This window comes from Colletes gigas, unplaced genomic scaffold, assembly GCF_013123115.1.
Source record: "Colletes gigas isolate AHSC1104 unplaced genomic scaffold, ASM1312311v1 Colletes_gigas_Sc00016, whole genome shotgun sequence".
Lineage (NCBI taxonomy): Eukaryota > Metazoa > Arthropoda > Insecta > Hymenoptera > Colletidae > Colletes > Colletes gigas.
In genome coordinates this window covers 5,510,807-5,529,350 of record NW_025106645.1, presented here as the reverse complement: position 1 = coordinate 5,529,350, position 18,544 = coordinate 5,510,807, and the positions used below count along the sequence as shown (strand labels likewise).

Here is an 18,544-nt window from a genome sequence, read left to right as displayed (position 1 = left end):
CGAGCGCCTTTAGCTGTCCCTGACAGAGAAGCAGCGAGCTACTCATTTACTTACTGCAATTTTCAACCAAGTTTACTTTGCAGCACAAGAAATAATTAACAACTTCGAGTGTATGTACAAGGTAGATCTCCTGACACGACGACTTCGAATAAATTATTTGGTGGACGGAAAAATGTTTCAAATAAAAGTTGCATGGTTTACAGGGCATATAGTGATCGATTTTATACTATTTGGCTTCTTTATAAAGATATGGAGGTCACTTTTAATTGTTTAACTAAACACTGACATTCTTATTAAATTTTACATGAAAAAGTATACCAAATAGGGTATAAAATAAATAGTTACTGAAATACGAGTTAAAATAAATTATCTTGTATTAGAAAAGACCGTCAGTTAACGATGATATACTTTATGTTGTTCAAATTACGTTAATTTAATTATGGTTTTGCTTTTAGCAAGTATTACAAATAAAAAGTCGTGTAAAATAATTAAAATTAAATTACAGTAGTCTCTCGATTATCTAATGTACTAGAGGGTTGACAGCATAATCAAGGAATTTTTGTCACCTTAAAGTAATATGTAGATTATAAGTTCATTGTAATTCATTCATAAACGATAATAATTACATATAGAATGGACCAATAGGTTTGTCCACCATGAATATCTCCGTTATTTCTAAAAATATAGAGACACTTTTTATATAAAAATTGATTTCGAAGATATCAATATTATCTTCATTTTTTAAATAGCACGGTATACTATTCTATTCCTAGTAAAACAGCATATGTTCAGACAATATCAGTCACCCTCAATGCAAAATCATTCAGTAATGTGTAACAGGATACAAAGTGACTCGCATTATAAAAGCTACTCAAAGTGATATCCATTATCGTCGATGCAACATTGCAATCGTTGAATTACTAAAGTTCGTGCGCGTGCTATCGTTTCCGGACTGATTGTAGCACATGTTCTAATGAGAGCATGATATGTAGATTATGCATAGACCGCGGATCTTTATGCAAATTTAGATTTTTATTAATAGAATTAATCAAATGGGAACTTTGTAGAGGGTTGTCTCAACCCCTAAATATAATAATTCGTATCTCACGTATTTCTTATATTTTCACATATTAAGTGAATTCTGTAGTTTTTCGTGAATTAAAATTTCCCATATTAACTACTAAACTTAGTTGTGTCTGATTGGGAGACTAATGACGGACTTTGATGTTAATGAATGCGAAATTTTCTGAGCGAATGACGCTAGTTTCGGTTATTAGGGGATCGAGTGCTATAACTTCCAAATGTTTCGCATAAAAGGGAAACCTCCCTCGCAATAAGACTTTCACCCACCCTATCGCCGTATAAACATTGCGCGGCAAAGGTTACTCGCGGTTGCGGGTTCTTTATGGCCGAGGAAGAATAATGGGATCGCCATTATTCAGCGATTACGACTGGTCCCGATTTGGCGACGGTGCCAATTTTTAACGGCGTATTTCAATGCGTATCCGCGCGACACAAAGAACTCTTCTTTTTCCGCGACGCATATTTTATCGAAAATAAAATGGACAACGGCCAAGCGCGCGACAGAGTCGACTTGCAAACCCGCACGGTCGCGTACGTACCGCCGTATCTTTCTCGGCCGTACCTTTACGACACCGGTCACGAGAACGATTCGGATTCGCTAGAGCGAACCTCTTCGACGTCGCTCGGTAAATTTCAATTTTATGACGCGGACAGCATTTTTCGTCGCGCGTTTCAATCCCCGCGCGCTTCTTGTTGCTTCACGGTCGCGCTGGAATAAGAACGCCGTTTCCACCGCAATGTTTTCCCAATCATCCAGTCATGATCGAATCGAGTTTTTGCCATCGAGAAGAGACCGCGACGTTGCGCGACCGGCCGGCAAGAAGAAGGCCGTTTCTCCGCAGAAACGAGCGACGGATTTTTTAATTTACCGGGAACCAGAGATTACACCTGGAAACGGAGCACAATGGCGCATTGTCCGCGGACAAACGTCAGCTTTAATCACGGATGTACCCGCCTTTGTCAATTTCTATAGTTCAATTCTCCTCCGTTGTCTATGGTGCTCGCCCACGGATTCGGTCGAAACGTGCCATACGTCGGTGCATCTAATACGCGTTTGTTCGCGTCCACTTTATATCCCTGCTTGCGGCGAGAAACGGACAACCAGCAGCTCCCGGCATCGAGGCCACGATCAAACAATGTCTATTGTGCCACGTAAGCGATACTAACGACGACTATCTCGCGGAGGACGTTGATGTCTCTATTATAGAAACGAATTTCACGGGTATTCGCATGACGAACGACCCTTTCCGCAGCCGATGGCAGGGTTAACGCGATCTCGACGAATAATTCGCGTCCTCATCGGCGCCCTTGACACACCGCGAGTCTCATGTAATTAAAAAGATAAATACGCGCGATGCTGATCCGATAAGACACGAAATATTTGATCGTTCGGGAAGTCTTGCACCTTTTTCCCCCATTTTATTTCGTGAAATTTTTTACAACCGTTGTGGCGTGTCCTTCATATCGCGAAAATGACTCGTCAGGATTAGGATCGAATGGTTTTCGTTTAGATGATGATATTAGGTCGATATACTTTGGAAAGTGAGCCGAATATGTAGTATTATTATTCTTACGTTTCATCCAATATACATATGTACCACGAGCCTGACTCATACCTCTTATTTTTGGCCCGTAAATGTCGCATATATCACGAGTCTCGCACAATATTGCAGTGCAAGGGGTGAACAATCTAATAATAATAAAAAAACTGGGATAACGCGAACATAAAGTAAATGTTCCAACTATCGACACATTTTTAGACAATTGTCACTTTAAATGGCGATGGATAATTCGAGATTTCATAGAATGAAATATGTCACAATGAATAGATGCAACTGTTTGATCGAATGCACACATCGCAAATAAGTGGCTGTACGTTGATCTTATTGATTATCTATCATTCGAATAAAACAACTGCCAATTGATGCTAGACTAGCAGTAACTTCTCCCTGCTATCTCCTTGTGTAGTTACAGTGATACCAAAATAGAACAAATTATCTAATATTTTCCTAGACCTAACAATTGTTTGAGTTGTTAACACCGTAGTTGAAGCTTTTTGTTTTAATAATAGATATTTAAAAAAAGCAAGTAACTCTTTAAAATAAAGAAAATAAAATAAGTTGCTGGTTTTTTTCTTTCATAAACTTTCGATAGCAGTGCCATGAACTGACAGCCAATGACAGAACCTGTCGCCAGACTGTATTCTGTTAAGAGTGAAATCGTTAATAATAGTAATTTTCACGTTCCCTTCGATAACTATCCATAATTGACACTCTGTCAGCTACTGGTACGATTACTTTACATAACGATAGTGTTACAATATATGGAAAACAGGAATACAAAATGTGAAATATTCTGTTTAAGACACGTTACCTCGAACACCGGTACCAATATTTCATCAAAACATATAAAATACGCACATTTATAAATTTACGATTTACCCACAAAATTGTAACATTTTTTTATAAAAAATATTCAGTACAAACACAATTGCAATTTTTATTTTATATTTTCATGATTTTCGTCATATTTTGTACTATGTTCATTGTTATCTTCGTGAGTTAGAGATACCACGTTCTTAGACTTCGAGTTTTCAACTCGACAATTCATGTATAAATATATGAATAGTTGAGCAAAACTAGCTAATTCCTCCTTACGAGCCATGAAAGAAACAGGTACGTACCTTAAATATGATCACAACAAAAACGGGGTAAGAAAAGTTTTCTATCGCGATATTCAAAACGTTTCAACAATACTGCCCATGTTAGAAATAGTGTTCACTGTTATCCCGAATTAAAATAGAGATCTACTGTGGTGTATGCTCCGATCGACGCACGATATCAACGCCACGACTGTTAACGTAACCTGCTTTCCGCCCACGCGGTCGATCATCGCTTATACGGCGAAACGAAAAAAGAACGATCATCAAAACTTCATCGGTCTAGCCGCCTACGTAATAACGGTATACATATACACTACGGCTCGAAACTTTGGATACAGTTTATTACAAGTTTTTATCAACTTCAGGAACAGGATTTCCTTTCTTGCTCACACTTTAACTCGTTGAATATCCTGAACAATAAAACATAAGAATATAAGGTACGTTTCATGAAAGTATTCTTTCTTTCGTATAACAATTTCTCCATCTTGCAGTAATTCCAAGAAATGTTTTTTACACCTCCAATTCGTGCCATAACAGCTCAATAAATAAACGATACTAAATTTTTTTCTTGCAGTAAATACTCCTTCCATTCGATATGGTTTCCTTCAGTAACGGTCCACTTAATTTTAAAACTATTACCGTCATTCCTTTAGGAAATGGCGTTTCTAATTTGAAATTTTGTTTCCGTTTCGTCATCGCTAATTTCACATTCCTTAAACAAATACCGAACGTTATTTTTGTGATCTATATTTTCCATATTTCCTGAAAACTCACTCGAGCGTGAATCTTCGATAAATTAAAAAATTCTATCGTTCGAGCACGTTGTGAGATAATTAAAAATGTAAATAGCAAGAATTTAGAACACGAATGAAATGATACTTTGCCGTCAGAGACGGTTTCTTGTTCTCCGTTTCAACGAGACTACAAACAGTCTATAAACTTTCGTGGACATTCGCAAGCCTTGTCTGCAAACTCTGCAAACAGTGCGTGCAAGTGCACACAAGATTTAAAAGATTCCTTTATATCCTGATACCGCGCGACAGATATTTTTGCTGCCCCTAATGCAGCCTGTAGCACTTCAGATGGGACACCCTGTACATACAGGATCTTGGCAGGTACAGAATGGCGCGTATCGCGAGCACCTTCTGAAATTCTCGCGTCGATAAACTTTACAGGGAACAACCGTCGGCGATAACCGTGCACACACGGACGTTTATATGTTTGTTTATGCATATTTCTGTTAACCGAGGTGCGAGCTAGGCTTTCCGGGCTACGATAAGAATAACGACACCGATAACAGGCTCTGAGCGTCTGCGTGCAAACGCTCGTAGACGCGTACGATGGTGATATCGTTTTGCGAGCAACGAGTTTCTAGTTTTCATAATTTCGAGCCACGCAGTCTAAACGAGTTCCCTCGTGCCCGCCACTTTTCTGTCACGGATTCGTAAATTTCGCTCGGAGAATACGTCGCTCGGAATAATTGAAGAACCACCTACTCGCGTGACTTCTCGTTTAAAGTACTTTAAAAGCTTTGCAGAATTAATCGAGGACACGATCCTCTAATTGTTTCGGTCAGTGTACGGTCGAGCTAAGTAAAAATAATTTTAATTCACGCCGTGTTCTCGTGCAATCGTTCATTTTTAGATCTAAAACGAATCGTTGTTGAAGAAAACAATATGGAACAGGAGCAATATTTTGTAATGAAATTAAAAAATTATTACTCGACATTCTTACGAAGTTTCCAAACGCTGTATATTCTAGGCTTAGTTATCGATGAATTGCTATATCGTACAATAAAGCTTTAGAAGGATAAACAAAATTTATATTTACTAAAAATATAAAGCCTCGAAAATATTTATTTTTTTAATTTTTTATTGCCTTTAAAATTGTGGAAGTTGAATTTGAGAGTGCACGAGCGGTTATGTTTCACGAGAATTGTTCTTTAAACGTATCTTTCTATCATGCTATTGAGAATTGCGAAAAGTATGAATCATATTTAACTTATCATTGATTTAGTGAGTAATGGTCACAACGTGTTGGAGCTAATTGCAGTATACAGTACTGCATCGACGTGAAACAAGCATATGTATATGAAGTTTAAGAAATTGACGAAGTACAATAAAAGAAGTCAGGATTGTACAGATTTATAGATTGCTGGTAATGAAATAGTTATAAAAGTTAATAAAGTTACGAAGTGTATTGGCAATATTGCATATTCTCGTTCTTAATGTACGAAACTGCCATATTTTATGCTGAAGAGTTTGGACAAGACTTTGTTCTAGAATCTGGTTGATCTCAAAATGAGCCAATCAAAGGGATTTTCAATTATACAATCGAAGTCAACGATTGCTCAAATTGAAAAAACAAAAAAAAACAGAAATAAAATCGTAACGTTCCAAGTATTCCTAACATAGACTAATGCTAGAAACGAGGCAGTACTATAATCGTGTTTGACTGAATAATATCTATGCTAATTACGAATAACGTTTTGAAAACATCACGAGATTTCAATTGCTACCGCTAATAACTAACGTTGAAGCCACTTGACTTAAAAGAATATAAAAAAAGGTGTAGACAAGGATGTGAACATAAAATGGTCACCGTCGAGAAGAACGTCGCGCAACTCGTTAACTCGAATAGGGTGCTTCAAAGTTTAAAGGACCGCGAAATCGAGGATCCAATGGATCGCGCTGAAGCACGGAAACGCTTCGAAAATAAGTATATAAACACATTGTTGTAAAGAACACGAATGTTCGATATGGGAGAAAGAAGCCGTACGATCGTCAACGAACGAGTGGGTGTTGTTTGAAGGGAGAACCACGGCGGAATCCCGTCCTGGACACTCGTATATATTCCATCTCGATCGATATGACCAGGTAGCAGGTGTCTTTGTTCGTAAGGGCTACCGCTTTTACTCCTTTTTCACAGATCGGTGTTTGCACTCTGGCTGATGTCCCTCTGTGCGCTCAAGCGCAGGTGCAACGCGAATTGTGTGTAAGTTTAATGAACTAACTTTCTGCGTTACGATGAACTAAAACCATCTAAAACACGGATACACCCCATACACCTCGCTGAGTGATTTAACGTAGCCCATGATAAAATTTAATGAAAACTAACGCTATTAACGAAACCATTTCTATTAACAATGAAATGACAATTATTTTAGAAACAGATTTCTAACGAAAGAAGTGTTTTGCGATACTTTGAGGAACAAAATACTGTAATGTGTTTAATTGTTTACGTCCTTGTTCCAATCATAGTATCGAATATTATGTACGTTATTCGGTGTATCATTTGTGGAAAAGTACAAAGTACAACGATGGAAGAAATCGGTTGCTTAAATCGTGCCTTTTACACTCGTAATGAATTAATCCGTTCTTGGCGAGACGTTTAACAAGTACTGATGAATGTCTTGAGGATCAAATTATAAGTTTCGATATTGATTTGCGTACAAATTAGTACTGCATATAAGATAAAAGAGATTATCTTAAAGACGAACAGAGCTGATTTATTTAAGTTGTGCAACCCTGATCCGTGACTCGGGCACACGTCGAAAGTGTCGAAAAGCGAGAAGCGCGGACTCAATGACAGAAAACTATAGGAAATAGTGCACGCATCGTAATGCACGAAAATTAATGACAAACGGCGGTGCGTTCTTTCATTAATTTCTCGTTTAAAGAGCCCGCGTGGAGCGGATGAATGATCTACACGCAAGCTCGCGCATGTATTCGTGAGCGTGCACACGCAACACCGTAGTCGCGCGTTTTAGCGCCCGAGGCAAATTATACAAAGGCCGTTTTCTTTGCCGCCCTTGAGAGGCACGAGCAAATAACACGGATTAACTACCAACTGGCCACATTAATTTCTGATAGATTCAATTGTCACCAAACTTCTGCTAATCGAACCACCTGGTATTTGGATGACAATTTTTTGGATTTTGCGGAAGAATGCTAGAACGGGAAGAGAAATAAATCTGGGTGAACGAAAAAAACGCGAGTCCACGCGTACGATTACAGGTTACATTTCCCCGTTTTGCATTGCACCGACATGGTCGCATATCGAACGAAATCTGATCGCGGCGTATTAATTACCGACCAGTGCTCTTTTTGTTCCGCGGAGGAGTCAGCAGTAATAAATAGACGGCCACGATAAAAGGTAGCCTACCGTGTACGATTGCGACGCGCGCAATATGCGTCACCGTCGACGATAAACGGCCAAGAGATAATCTTAAGCCCCAAACTATGCGACAAAACGTCGACAGATAACCGCACAGTATTTACCATAACACGTTCCTCGAAATGTGCTACGTACAATACGGTTTTTCCGGGAACTCGTGCCATTCCAATGCATCATTCAGAATTAGACAGTAATTGATTAATTTTGGAACTGATTGCGAAAAGTAATCATGAAAATCATCACTGAGATTAATTTGTAATCATAGATCAGTAATGCATAAAGATTACAGTACCTTTAATTAGAACCAATAGTATAATCTAAATCTGTACATTTTTTAAATAACGTTAAACATAATAAATAATCTATTATTTCATTTTGTAATTATTTAATTCTTCAAACACAATTACGTTATCCTATTTCACGAAATAATTTTTAAAATAATAGCTGTGTGTTTGAAATGATAAAATATTGTTAGGAATAGAAACTATGTTTGGAATATTACTAAAGTTTTCAATAGATAAAAAAACGAATCTCTTTGCGTCACTAAAATATATACATATTACGGTCCAAAGGATATAAGAAATTAGTATAATAAACCTCCATTGGTATTTTGCATATGCATCATATGTATTTGTAATTTCAAATACACAGATTCATATAAATTGCAAATATACAGGATGGTCAATATTTTATTTTCAAATGCAGAATAAATTTTTATTCAAATAACAATTAATTTTGATGAAACTTTATTCAAAAAAACCAAATAAAAAATTCTGTAGATTATACAAAATAAAACATTCATAAATATACATACATGACTCCTATAAAATATTTAATCAATCAGATAACGAAAAAACATGTTGCACAAACCTAAAAAATTAGCTCGATCAAATAATGAGAAACATTTTGTATATTATATGTATAAATATATATGCACATTTTAATGAGTTAATCGTATCCAATGATAATAGTCGCCTTGATTACTTGTGTTATTCATAATCATGATTACTAGTTACTCAGTGACCATAATCATTAACCACCGGTTTGATTAGACAGTAACTATAATTGTTAATCAGATTAAATTTATTTGACACTGTTTGCACCCGAATTGGACACATTGATATGCTCCCTTTTTTTCGTTCACATTGTGGAAACACGATATGTATCTTGTGACTCTTCATGGGATATGATTACGTAATATCGCTACAGAAAAACGTTCCAGAAACAGCAAGTAATCAACGACAGTGACGGGGCTCACGTAGCTATGAATCGCCGGCTTGGGTCGCTTGATTATGATGTAATTGTTTACAATATCATGCTGAAACTCTATGTTCAGACGCGCGAGGGCACGTGTTGTTCTTCCTTTGTGAGCGAAATCGGAGAACAAACCTGTGCAAACGCGAGTATCGCTGACCAAAAACACCTTACGATTACCGTCCGCTATGAGACACAAACGACGTTCCACAGCGTGTTTTTAATAAATGTTTATCTCAAAAACAACAGTTTTTCTAATCGTACGAGATTCCGTTTCTTTTTAGACTGTAAATTACCAGCAACGTGCGAATCAGAAAACGAGTCTGGTCCGTGCGTCTGCGAACTGTGCCACGTCGTCGCATATCGATGCAAACAAACCGGATTACGGATTATACTTAAAGGCACGTAACGACATCATTGACCGACAATGGATCGATGTTTGCGCCGATCGCGGAAACGTTCCCGCGCGAAGGCGATACAAAATTATCGCGCGCGATACGTTAACAACCGAGTCAGGATGTTTCTGGTATCACGTGGAAGGAAAAAAAAAAAAGAAAAGTGCACGGTTGTTCGACAGGCAGCGTGACATTATCTCACATGTCCCGATGCGACCAATAGATAATACGTCCGTTCGAGCTGGTTTAGGCGCATCTCTCGTGTCGCGCGTTTCACGGGAACGAGCAACGATGTAAAAGAAAGATTGCTGGATGCATCGAAGGGGAAGAAGACTTTGATAAAACGTAGGTCACAGCGACAGAGAAAGGAAAGGATGGGAACGAAGAGATGCAGAAAGCAGGGAAGGAGGGGAGTTGATAACATGCCAGCTGTGCTGCGCAGTAACGGAGGTTAGGTTAGAATTGGCGTTTGGGGGTCGCGAGGTCAGCCCACGGGATCGAACGACCCAAACGAAACAGGCAGCGTACAAACGATGCCAGTAAAGAAACTTACCTCGTTGAAGGCCATCTTCTTCGTTATGCTTCCGGACTCGCGGCTGCTTCCGGCACCACCTTGCCCCACCGCTTCTGTCGAAGAGTATCGTCTCCCGGAGCCGCCGGGCTAGTTATTCCAGCAGCAGCTGATCTCGCCTGTCCAGATATCCAGGGGAGGACGAGAGCGCATTGAAGCCGCGAAAAACGCCACTCGCGGCACACCAAACACGAGCACCCAGACGACGACGACGACGACACTCGCGACCGACCTGTCTCGTAGCCCTCCGCGACACACATACGTCACGGAAGAAACGACCGAACACCTTTGCGGGGGAGCACCTTACGAAACACCTTTCGGTCGACTCGCACGCGATATCTCGCGCGATTACCGTATCCCTCTGTCGAGCGAACCGCCGTGCCCAGGATAATCTGGCATTCCTCAGGTGGGCACCGAGAGCACCTTCGCCGACGTTCGAAATACCGCAGCGGCTATGTACCGGCGCTGTCGTGCCCCACAATTATCGCGGCGCGTTACCAACGGACTGTCACTTTGCGACACGCGTACATCGATCGCCACGACTTAACCAATTCACCGTGAACCGTTTCTCGCACTGTTTTTTTTACGTATTTATATCCGCCGCAGAACAATCCGCAAACAGAGGAGCGCCATCTTGGTTTCTGCTGTCGCGGAACGAGTCGAATGAAATGCGCGCGACGTCGACACAGCTGTGAACGGGTGTCACTGGGCATCAGATCACCGTGGTTTTTCGGAACGCATCTAGCGCCAGCTACTTTTCAGTCGCGTTCTTTCGGTGCGTTCGGTTTAGTTGTTCACGTACTGAAAGCATTTATCCTTACCTAGTATTACGTGCATACATGATTAGTATCAAACGCTCAATGTAAACGATGGTGTATCAAGCTGATACATTACGTCTTAAGATGTATAAAACCAAAATAGTACGCGTATTAAATACCTCTGCGGCATTTTAAACATGGGTATATTTTAAAAACAGCTGAATTAAGGTTACGTTTGGTCGCGTGTGTATCATAACATCATATGTTCGTATCATTTATCAAATTCAATGAAATATATGGTACATCATGAAATTACACTATACAAACATGCATTGTTCGAGAATTTTGCTTTTATAAACAAATGTTATTAAGAATAGACTGTAAAAAATATTGTGATTATTTTTTCATAACATGTAATACATTTCCCTATAATAATTTTCATGTATTTCAGAAAATGATGAGCAAATAACATTTTGTGTACTTGAAATAATTGTATATGCTATTTGTATCTTATTCATGCTTTGTATTAATTTCATACTCTTGATATGAACAAAATAAATACAGCGTCAACTAAGTGATATCAAAGTAAGTCATAAAATTATTAGCACAAGCAAACAGGTGATAATAATACACAGAATAAGAAGACTGTAAAAGTGTTTTAATATCCTTTTATTTAGAAATAGATATCTCAGAACTTTCGCTAAATAATGTTTTAAAATTTCAAAAAAACAAACTAATAATTCTCTGCATATTTTTACATCTCAAAATTATTGACATATATTTCTATTTTATTATAGTTAATATTTTATTGAATATCTTTTTTGCTTTTTGACTTCTGATCAATTCTGGTAATTGGATAAAGTATACGTACAACATTTTTGGGCTATTATATAGCAACCATTCTTGTTTTATTCTCAATTTATGCTTAAAATCGTAATCTTGATAAAAATAAAAAGCATCTAGAATACCCCTTTTAAAATTATTAATTACTTTTTTGTGCTTGGATATACATTTAAATTTAAACGGGAAATACGTTTTCAAGTGCACACGCTTTTGCTGCTCTAGTTTGACGAAATGCATAAACGTTATGAACACGAGTTATGACGTAACAATGACGTTAGTAGCATAAGCGCTTAGAGCGCCAAAGGGAACAACGCTTTTGATCGCTTATAGCGGCTAAACCAAACATAACCATTACCATGTATTATTTATTTCTGCGTACACATTAGTAAAAATCAAATCTTGATACGCCATGTTTCCATACTTCTGCACCTAGAAGAAATCTGAACTCAAATTTGTATGAACACAAAATTTATATGCTTCTCCTTTGATTAAGTACACGATAATGTTAACCATAACCTGTAATTAAACTTATAATATTGCTTGAAATTATATTTTAGATAACGTATCTTTTAAATTCACAATTACTTTAAATTTTGAATACAACCATGTTATTTTATTATGAGATTTAATAGTATAATAATCTATTTATCTAATTGAAAAATATACGGTTTTGCGGCTGTATTGTGATTGGCTAAATATGGATTGAAACAATACCGTATAATTAAAATACATAAACTTACACATTGTCAAGTCAATCTATTTACCAAAAATATTTATAGAAGTACCAGCAAGACTTTTACGTAATAAGTATAGTATTATTTATGAAATATACCTATATTTTTGTTGAAATTTCGCTGTAAAAGTATCATCGCGTACAGAAAGTTTTCGAACCCGTGCACCATTTTGAAATACTAATTTAAAAATGGCTGCCGAAGCTATGGTATAAGCAAGCATAAGTCAGTGGTGCAGTGTGCGCGTTAACAGTGGCTGGTTTGTTATATTCTCAGTGTTCGCGTGGTGTTCGGTTATTTTTAAGTGCAATTACCTATCACGTTTGTAATATAGTCTTTGTATTGTGTGTGAGTGTTCTAAAAGGACCTTAAAACTCGTCAAAATGGGCCGTTCCAGATCCAGGACGAAATCTCCAAGTAGGAGGCGTCATAAGAGCAAACACTCGAGGAAACGTTCCAAATCACGAGAGAAGCACTCTAGCAATAAATACTCCGAGAAGCCAAAAGAACGCAGTTCAAAGTCAAGGTAATATACTTTACTTTACTATTGATTGCGTGCATGTTGCAATTATTTGACTTTATTCAATTTTCCGCCATTTTGCCATACACACTTGGTGGGAGAGCCTTGTACGCTTTAATATATGTTGTTAGAATTTACGTCTTTTACCGTTGTATATACTGTAGTGCGTCGCAAGTTAATAGTTTCCTATTATTAAATGTTGCATTTGCTTCATCAGTTTTATGCAATTTACCATGTTAGTTGTTTCACCAATGTTATGCTGCAAGATGCAGTTTGAGTGTATTTGTTTGTTTGTTCAGGAAACGGTCCCATTCTGCATCTTCTAGTTCAGGCTCGGATGTTTCAGACGATGTGCATATTGTCAGTCACAAGAAACGTACGTACAGAGATAGGGATCGCAAAATGGATGAAGTTGAGAGATTAGCAGAAATGGAACGGCAAAGGTAAATGATACAACATAATTCCCTTTCTTTGTGCTTTACATGTCCCTCTATTATAATTGTTATGTTGTAATTAAGGCTTTTTATCTTACACTTTACGTAATCAAACTGAAAGATTTAATTAAAGCGAATGCCTTGTTAGATTATTTTTTCTTTTAGTTACTAGGCTTAAGGCATGTATATATGGCAGCTGCATTGTGTGTGTTGTATTGCATTTTCTGATATATATACATATATATATATATATATTTTCTATGTTATAATATAAATGAAATTTTTTAATCTGGACATACAGTTCACTATTTTTTAAACAATATATGATCAAAATTATCTTATATATTTCATTTGTATTGGTATACGTTTTTTTATTTGTAATTATGTTGTCAGGAAAAAGAAAGAATTATCGAACAAAATCTTCACCACGAGCGCAGTTGGGTAAGATTGAAACACTATTTCATGGTGGTGGTTTTATAGTATTGTATTTGCGCATATATAAGCATACAGGATTTTGATAAATAACGTTCTATTATTGTATGAAATATATGTAAAAACGCATTGGATCTAAACTTGAAAATACATTCCGTTTAGTTTAATTAGCATACATTATACCAGCGTATTATCGATTAATGTAATAAGTTTGATTAAAACGGCGTATTATGTAACTTGTTTGAAAACTATTCGCTACCTCTGTAGCGTTAGAACAACAAAATATTTCTGTGTTTGCAGACGGCAACGTGAAGTAGAGCAAAAAATGGTTGAGGAGGAGGCTGCCAAACGTATCGAGGAGCTAGTGCAGAAGAGGGTGGAAGAAGAGCTAGAAAAGCGTAAGGAAGAAATAGAAGCTGAAGTACAAAGGAGAGTAGAAGAAGCAAAAAGGGCTATGGAGCGTCAAATGATGGAGGAAATGGAATGGAGACAAGAAAAACTTCGTGAGGAGGAAAAACGAAGAGAGGTAAGACCAATCCAGAGAAACATTGGCCAGTGTTAGCCCAAGCGCTGTTACGATCAACAGGAAATAAGTCTGGTGCTCTATCCTTGCATTATTTTTATATTTAAACAAGCAATCTATTTTGGTGGAAACAGAGTTATAATATGAATTAAATATATAACTATAAAAAATTTTTAAATAAATTTTGTAGTCTGACTGGGGTAAGGTGCACATTAATTTAAATGTTTTTAAAAGCATAATGTTTAGGATATTGTATATTTGTATGTACCAACGTAAAGGGTCTTTAAATTTTAATTGGACATTCCAAAAGATTGTATAAATGTTAGTAGTTGGACATACCTATGATGAAATTAACACGCGTTAACATAGTGTTATGTTAATTCTCTATTTCGCGATCACAGCGTTTGGGCTTGAAGCATTGTGGTTGAGACCTATGAGAAAGATATTATCGAAAAGCCACACTGCTTCGACTTCCCAGCATCCACTGAGGTCGCGTTGTTGGGAAGGTATACTTTCTCTTATGGCAAGAATTTTGCTATTATAGGCGCATGTATCGGTTATTTATGAACAGAATATTGTATTTGTACCATGTATATATTTATATATTTGTACAACATTAATACCTTTCATCACACAATGTCTTGATTGTCAGTTGTACCCGATATTGGAAAAATTGCGTTCGAACGCGTTCTCTACGTTCTTGCTCGCAATTTTTACGATCGTTGTACCTGTCAATCTAGCAGACCTAATTACTTATCAGTCTAGTTTATATCCGCGTATGTGAATGTCCACATAATCGCATCGTACAGTCTTTAAGGAGTAGAGAAGAACGCATCCGAATAACTAAAGTTAGCGATCCCAAACTTTGTAACTTTCTAAGAAGAAAAAAAAAACCATCGTAAGTTTGAAATAAAGTTACTTTTTTCTATGAAACCATAGAAAAGTGATAATTTTCCCTGAATAGCTGTTGCTGTCAGTCAAATAAGGTAGATTTACAGAATTGTCGAATCGTTCCACGAGAACTGTATTAAACTTTATTATTAAGGAGACATTTGCGTAATTTTTCCACTTTTTTAATTTTATTTAGGCCGTACAATGATAACAAAGTTTCTCTATTTGTAGGATTAAAAATATTCTATTTTTTTAATAGCTGTTATTTTTTACGTACATAACAAATTTTGTTTCTCTCACTTTTGTATTTAATTTTTGCCTCGTGATTTAGGGATGAAAAAACTATACTTAGCCTGTTTGTTATCTTTGTCCGTTTTTTTCATGCGTTCGACGATATGCAGAATATATTGAGAGTTAACAATGAAATAAAAGTAATTTATTCTGTTCTTAAACTTGAAATTTCGAACTCCAACTTTAACCGATTTAGTATGTTAATTTTCAACAAGTTACAAAAAGGGGTCCTGTTATTTGATCTAATTGGCACCGATTTTAATTAAGTATTTAGCGAGCAATGTATATCCGAGTTCATTTTTTTAATTATTTATATATATACATATTTCGTTTTCCTTCAAATACGACTAGGAGTTTTCTTCTGCCATGTTTTTTGTGTATGTGCACAATTATTTATTCTCACCCTCGGGAAATCAGCACGTTCCGGTCAAATGGACAGCGACCCTGATTACAAATTGACCATATATACTTTTATCCTTATTGCTTTGCACATTGAGTTTGCACTGAATATGTGAACAAGTTTGGGAGAGATATTTAATTAGAAACGGGAGATGTAGACCTTAAAGGGCAGAATTAGAATCCCATAGCAACAAAGCACGACCTAGCAAATATATAGGTCACCTTCCTTACTGACTACCAACAGAAGATGCCGGTTTTTTACTCACTGCTGAGTGATTGTCGATGAAGAAGGCATCCCCTACGTGCTGGCGTGAGCTTCATTCAGGTATTATCCAATTTATATATTCATAATTCATTTTATACCAATATTATTATTATCATTCTTTGTTTAAACGCTATGTATCGGCAAGACCATACTAGGGATTATTTTAGATTTGGTAAATATTAGTGCCTGGGACACAGTGAATTCCGTCGACAAGGTCGGGGCGGATGGCACCTCTCGTTCGTAAATATTTTTTTTTTTTTTTTAATACGTTTACCTATTTCTTTTTGTCTCAGATGCACATCAGTCATTATATCAAAAATACGCGAACGTACGTTATTTTTCCATGAAAGGAGTAAGTTTTTTTTTTTTATTATTATTTTTGTTTTTTTTCGTAAAGTACTCACACCTGCAAATTTAGACTTCATCCTGCACTTTAAACAAACGCTGTCGTGTCGCGTTATAAGAAAGGAAATTTTTCCTGTCATAAATTATTCTGTACATCCGTTTGCATGCACAGTGGATTGATTCAGAATCATAATTCACGTTTTTTCACTTTTAAGTGGCATCCTAAGTCGTCGTATTTCCATCTGGGGGAATCTGACTATAAACAGCATTCGCTGGGAACTAAGAGGAGCTCGTTTGATCCAAACGAAGGAGCTGGGTTCACATGCGTCCTCTGTTACATTCACTCGACAAGCCATCCTAATTCTTTGAAACCCGATCTCAAAATTTCACATGTTATCCCAACTACATTTTTTCCTATATAAAAGAAAAAGGTTCTTAGGATGTATAACACTAGGCTGTTGATATAGCGGCACTATGATTTTGGATATGAATGGTGTAACAACAGCTGGTGAGCGACACCATCATTGCTTCATGTAAATAGATTCCGTTGTCGTTGTAGGAGGAAGAGCGGAAGAAGCGCGAGGAACTAGAGAGGATCGTGGAGGAGAACAACAGAAAAATAGAAGAAGCTCAAAAGAAACTGGTAGGGCATCGCCATCAGACGAAAGTTGTTTAACGGTGTTTTTAATCTACACTGATTTCCTTTTGGTTTGTTTGTTGCCGTCGATAGGCTGAGGAAAGGTTGGCCATGGTCGAACAACAACGTTTGATGGAAGAAGAGAGGCAAAGAATGAGGAAAGAACATGAAAAACGCGTGAAAGAGGAGCAAAAAAAAATTCTCGGGAAGAACAACTCGAGGCCTAAATTGTCCTTTACGCTAAAGCCAATTACGTGAGTCTGTCTCATTTCGTGCAGTTTTACATGTGATATTTATACATCTTGTCGGTTTTTTTGGAATCGTTTGTATTCCGTACGAACAATCGTCGTATGCTGCGCCGTACGCAGGTACAGAAATAACGCAGCGACAAGATCCAAAGCTCACCCGAATGTATTTACGATGATCGCCGAAATCCGACAATGTTGAATCTTATTCAATTATGATGATCGTGTATACATCAGAATTGAATAACCGATTCTATGCTTGCCAGATTTTGGACCCCGATACAGATGGGATCTTAACTTTTTAGAGACTACACTGATATCGACACGGACAAGCATTTTCTTACGCGGAAATATATAATAATAGAATCGTGTACGATTATATCTATCTTAATACATGTTGTAAATTTTTTTACGTATCACAGTACTAATAATCTCTGCCAGTTCGCTTGATCTGTTTGATAGAAGTGTGGTCCAGCCTAGTTAGGAGTGTTCTACAAATTGCAAATGCAATTTATATAATGCGGTTTCTCTGTAATTATATTATACAGAAAATAATAATTTTATTTCAGTTAGACATATTAACGAAACATGACTCTCGTATTAAATTCGCGTTCCGAACTCGATGACGGTCGGTAATTCTGAGACGGTCGTATTATTAACGCGACTGAATAGATTTTGTAATTTAAACACAAAGAAAAAAACATAAATGCATTTTCTACGTGAGTAGACGATTATGTGCAGCTGTAACACGTAACCGTACGAACCAATTTCGTGCAAGCAATAATAAAAGGAGGACTAGTGTCTTTTAGTATGTTGTGCTAAACTTGTTCCGGATCATGCACATCGCTAGGATTTAATGCGGAATTCGTTCTGCCAAACTGAATGAGAATATTTTTTTCTAATCAAAATTAAAGTAAGAAGCAACGCCAATAAGAAAAAGACAAACGACCTGTCGAATGGATTTTGTACGTGTAGAGACGTATGAATGCAACCATGAACAAGTGTCTTGTACGCAGTCGTGTATAGATGTGTATTAATACCACAGAAACAAACCATCTGTTCATATAGGATTGTATACCTACGACATTG

General features: G+C 37.1%; 2 protein-coding genes across 6 annotated transcripts in view; one reads left to right on the top strand and one right to left on the bottom strand.

Annotated features, from left to right (window-relative positions):
• Positions 1-12,639, bottom strand: part of LOC122400283 (serine/threonine-protein kinase 25-like) — a 186,159-nt gene extending 173,520 nt beyond the window's left edge. For 2 of the 3 annotated variants that reach the window (XM_043401659.1, XM_043401658.1), the window contains exons 1-2: positions 12,575-12,639; positions 10,124-10,962 (exon numbers count right to left, since the gene is read on the bottom strand). Coding sequence is in view for 1 of the 3 variants with exons in the window: in XM_043401660.1 (XP_043257595.1) it covers positions 10,124-10,138 (15 nt within the window). In the remaining 2 variants the exon portion in view is untranslated. The remainder of the gene's footprint in view (positions 1-10,123; positions 10,963-12,574) is intronic. The other variant, XM_043401660.1, reaches the window with a different exon arrangement.
• A 37-nt stretch (positions 12,640-12,676) lies between these two features.
• On the top strand, positions 12,677-18,388 carry LOC122400278 (UPF0430 protein CG31712). Of its 3 annotated transcripts, none has more exons than XM_043401646.1 (6): positions 12,677-12,999; positions 13,293-13,436; positions 13,821-13,868; positions 14,160-14,385; positions 17,133-17,216; positions 17,304-18,388. In XM_043401646.1, the coding sequence occupies exons 1-6, from the start codon at positions 12,857-12,859 to the stop codon at positions 17,466-17,468; spliced, it is 810 nt and encodes a 269-aa protein (XP_043257581.1). In that variant the 5' UTR covers positions 12,677-12,856; the 3' UTR covers positions 17,469-18,388. The 3 variants fall into 3 exon arrangements, with proteins under 3 accessions (XP_043257581.1, XP_043257582.1, XP_043257583.1); XM_043401648.1 differs by lacking the exon at positions 12,677-12,999 and adding an exon at positions 13,120-13,228; XM_043401647.1 differs by lacking the exon at positions 13,821-13,868.
• The last annotated feature ends 156 nt before the right edge of the window (positions 18,389-18,544 follow it).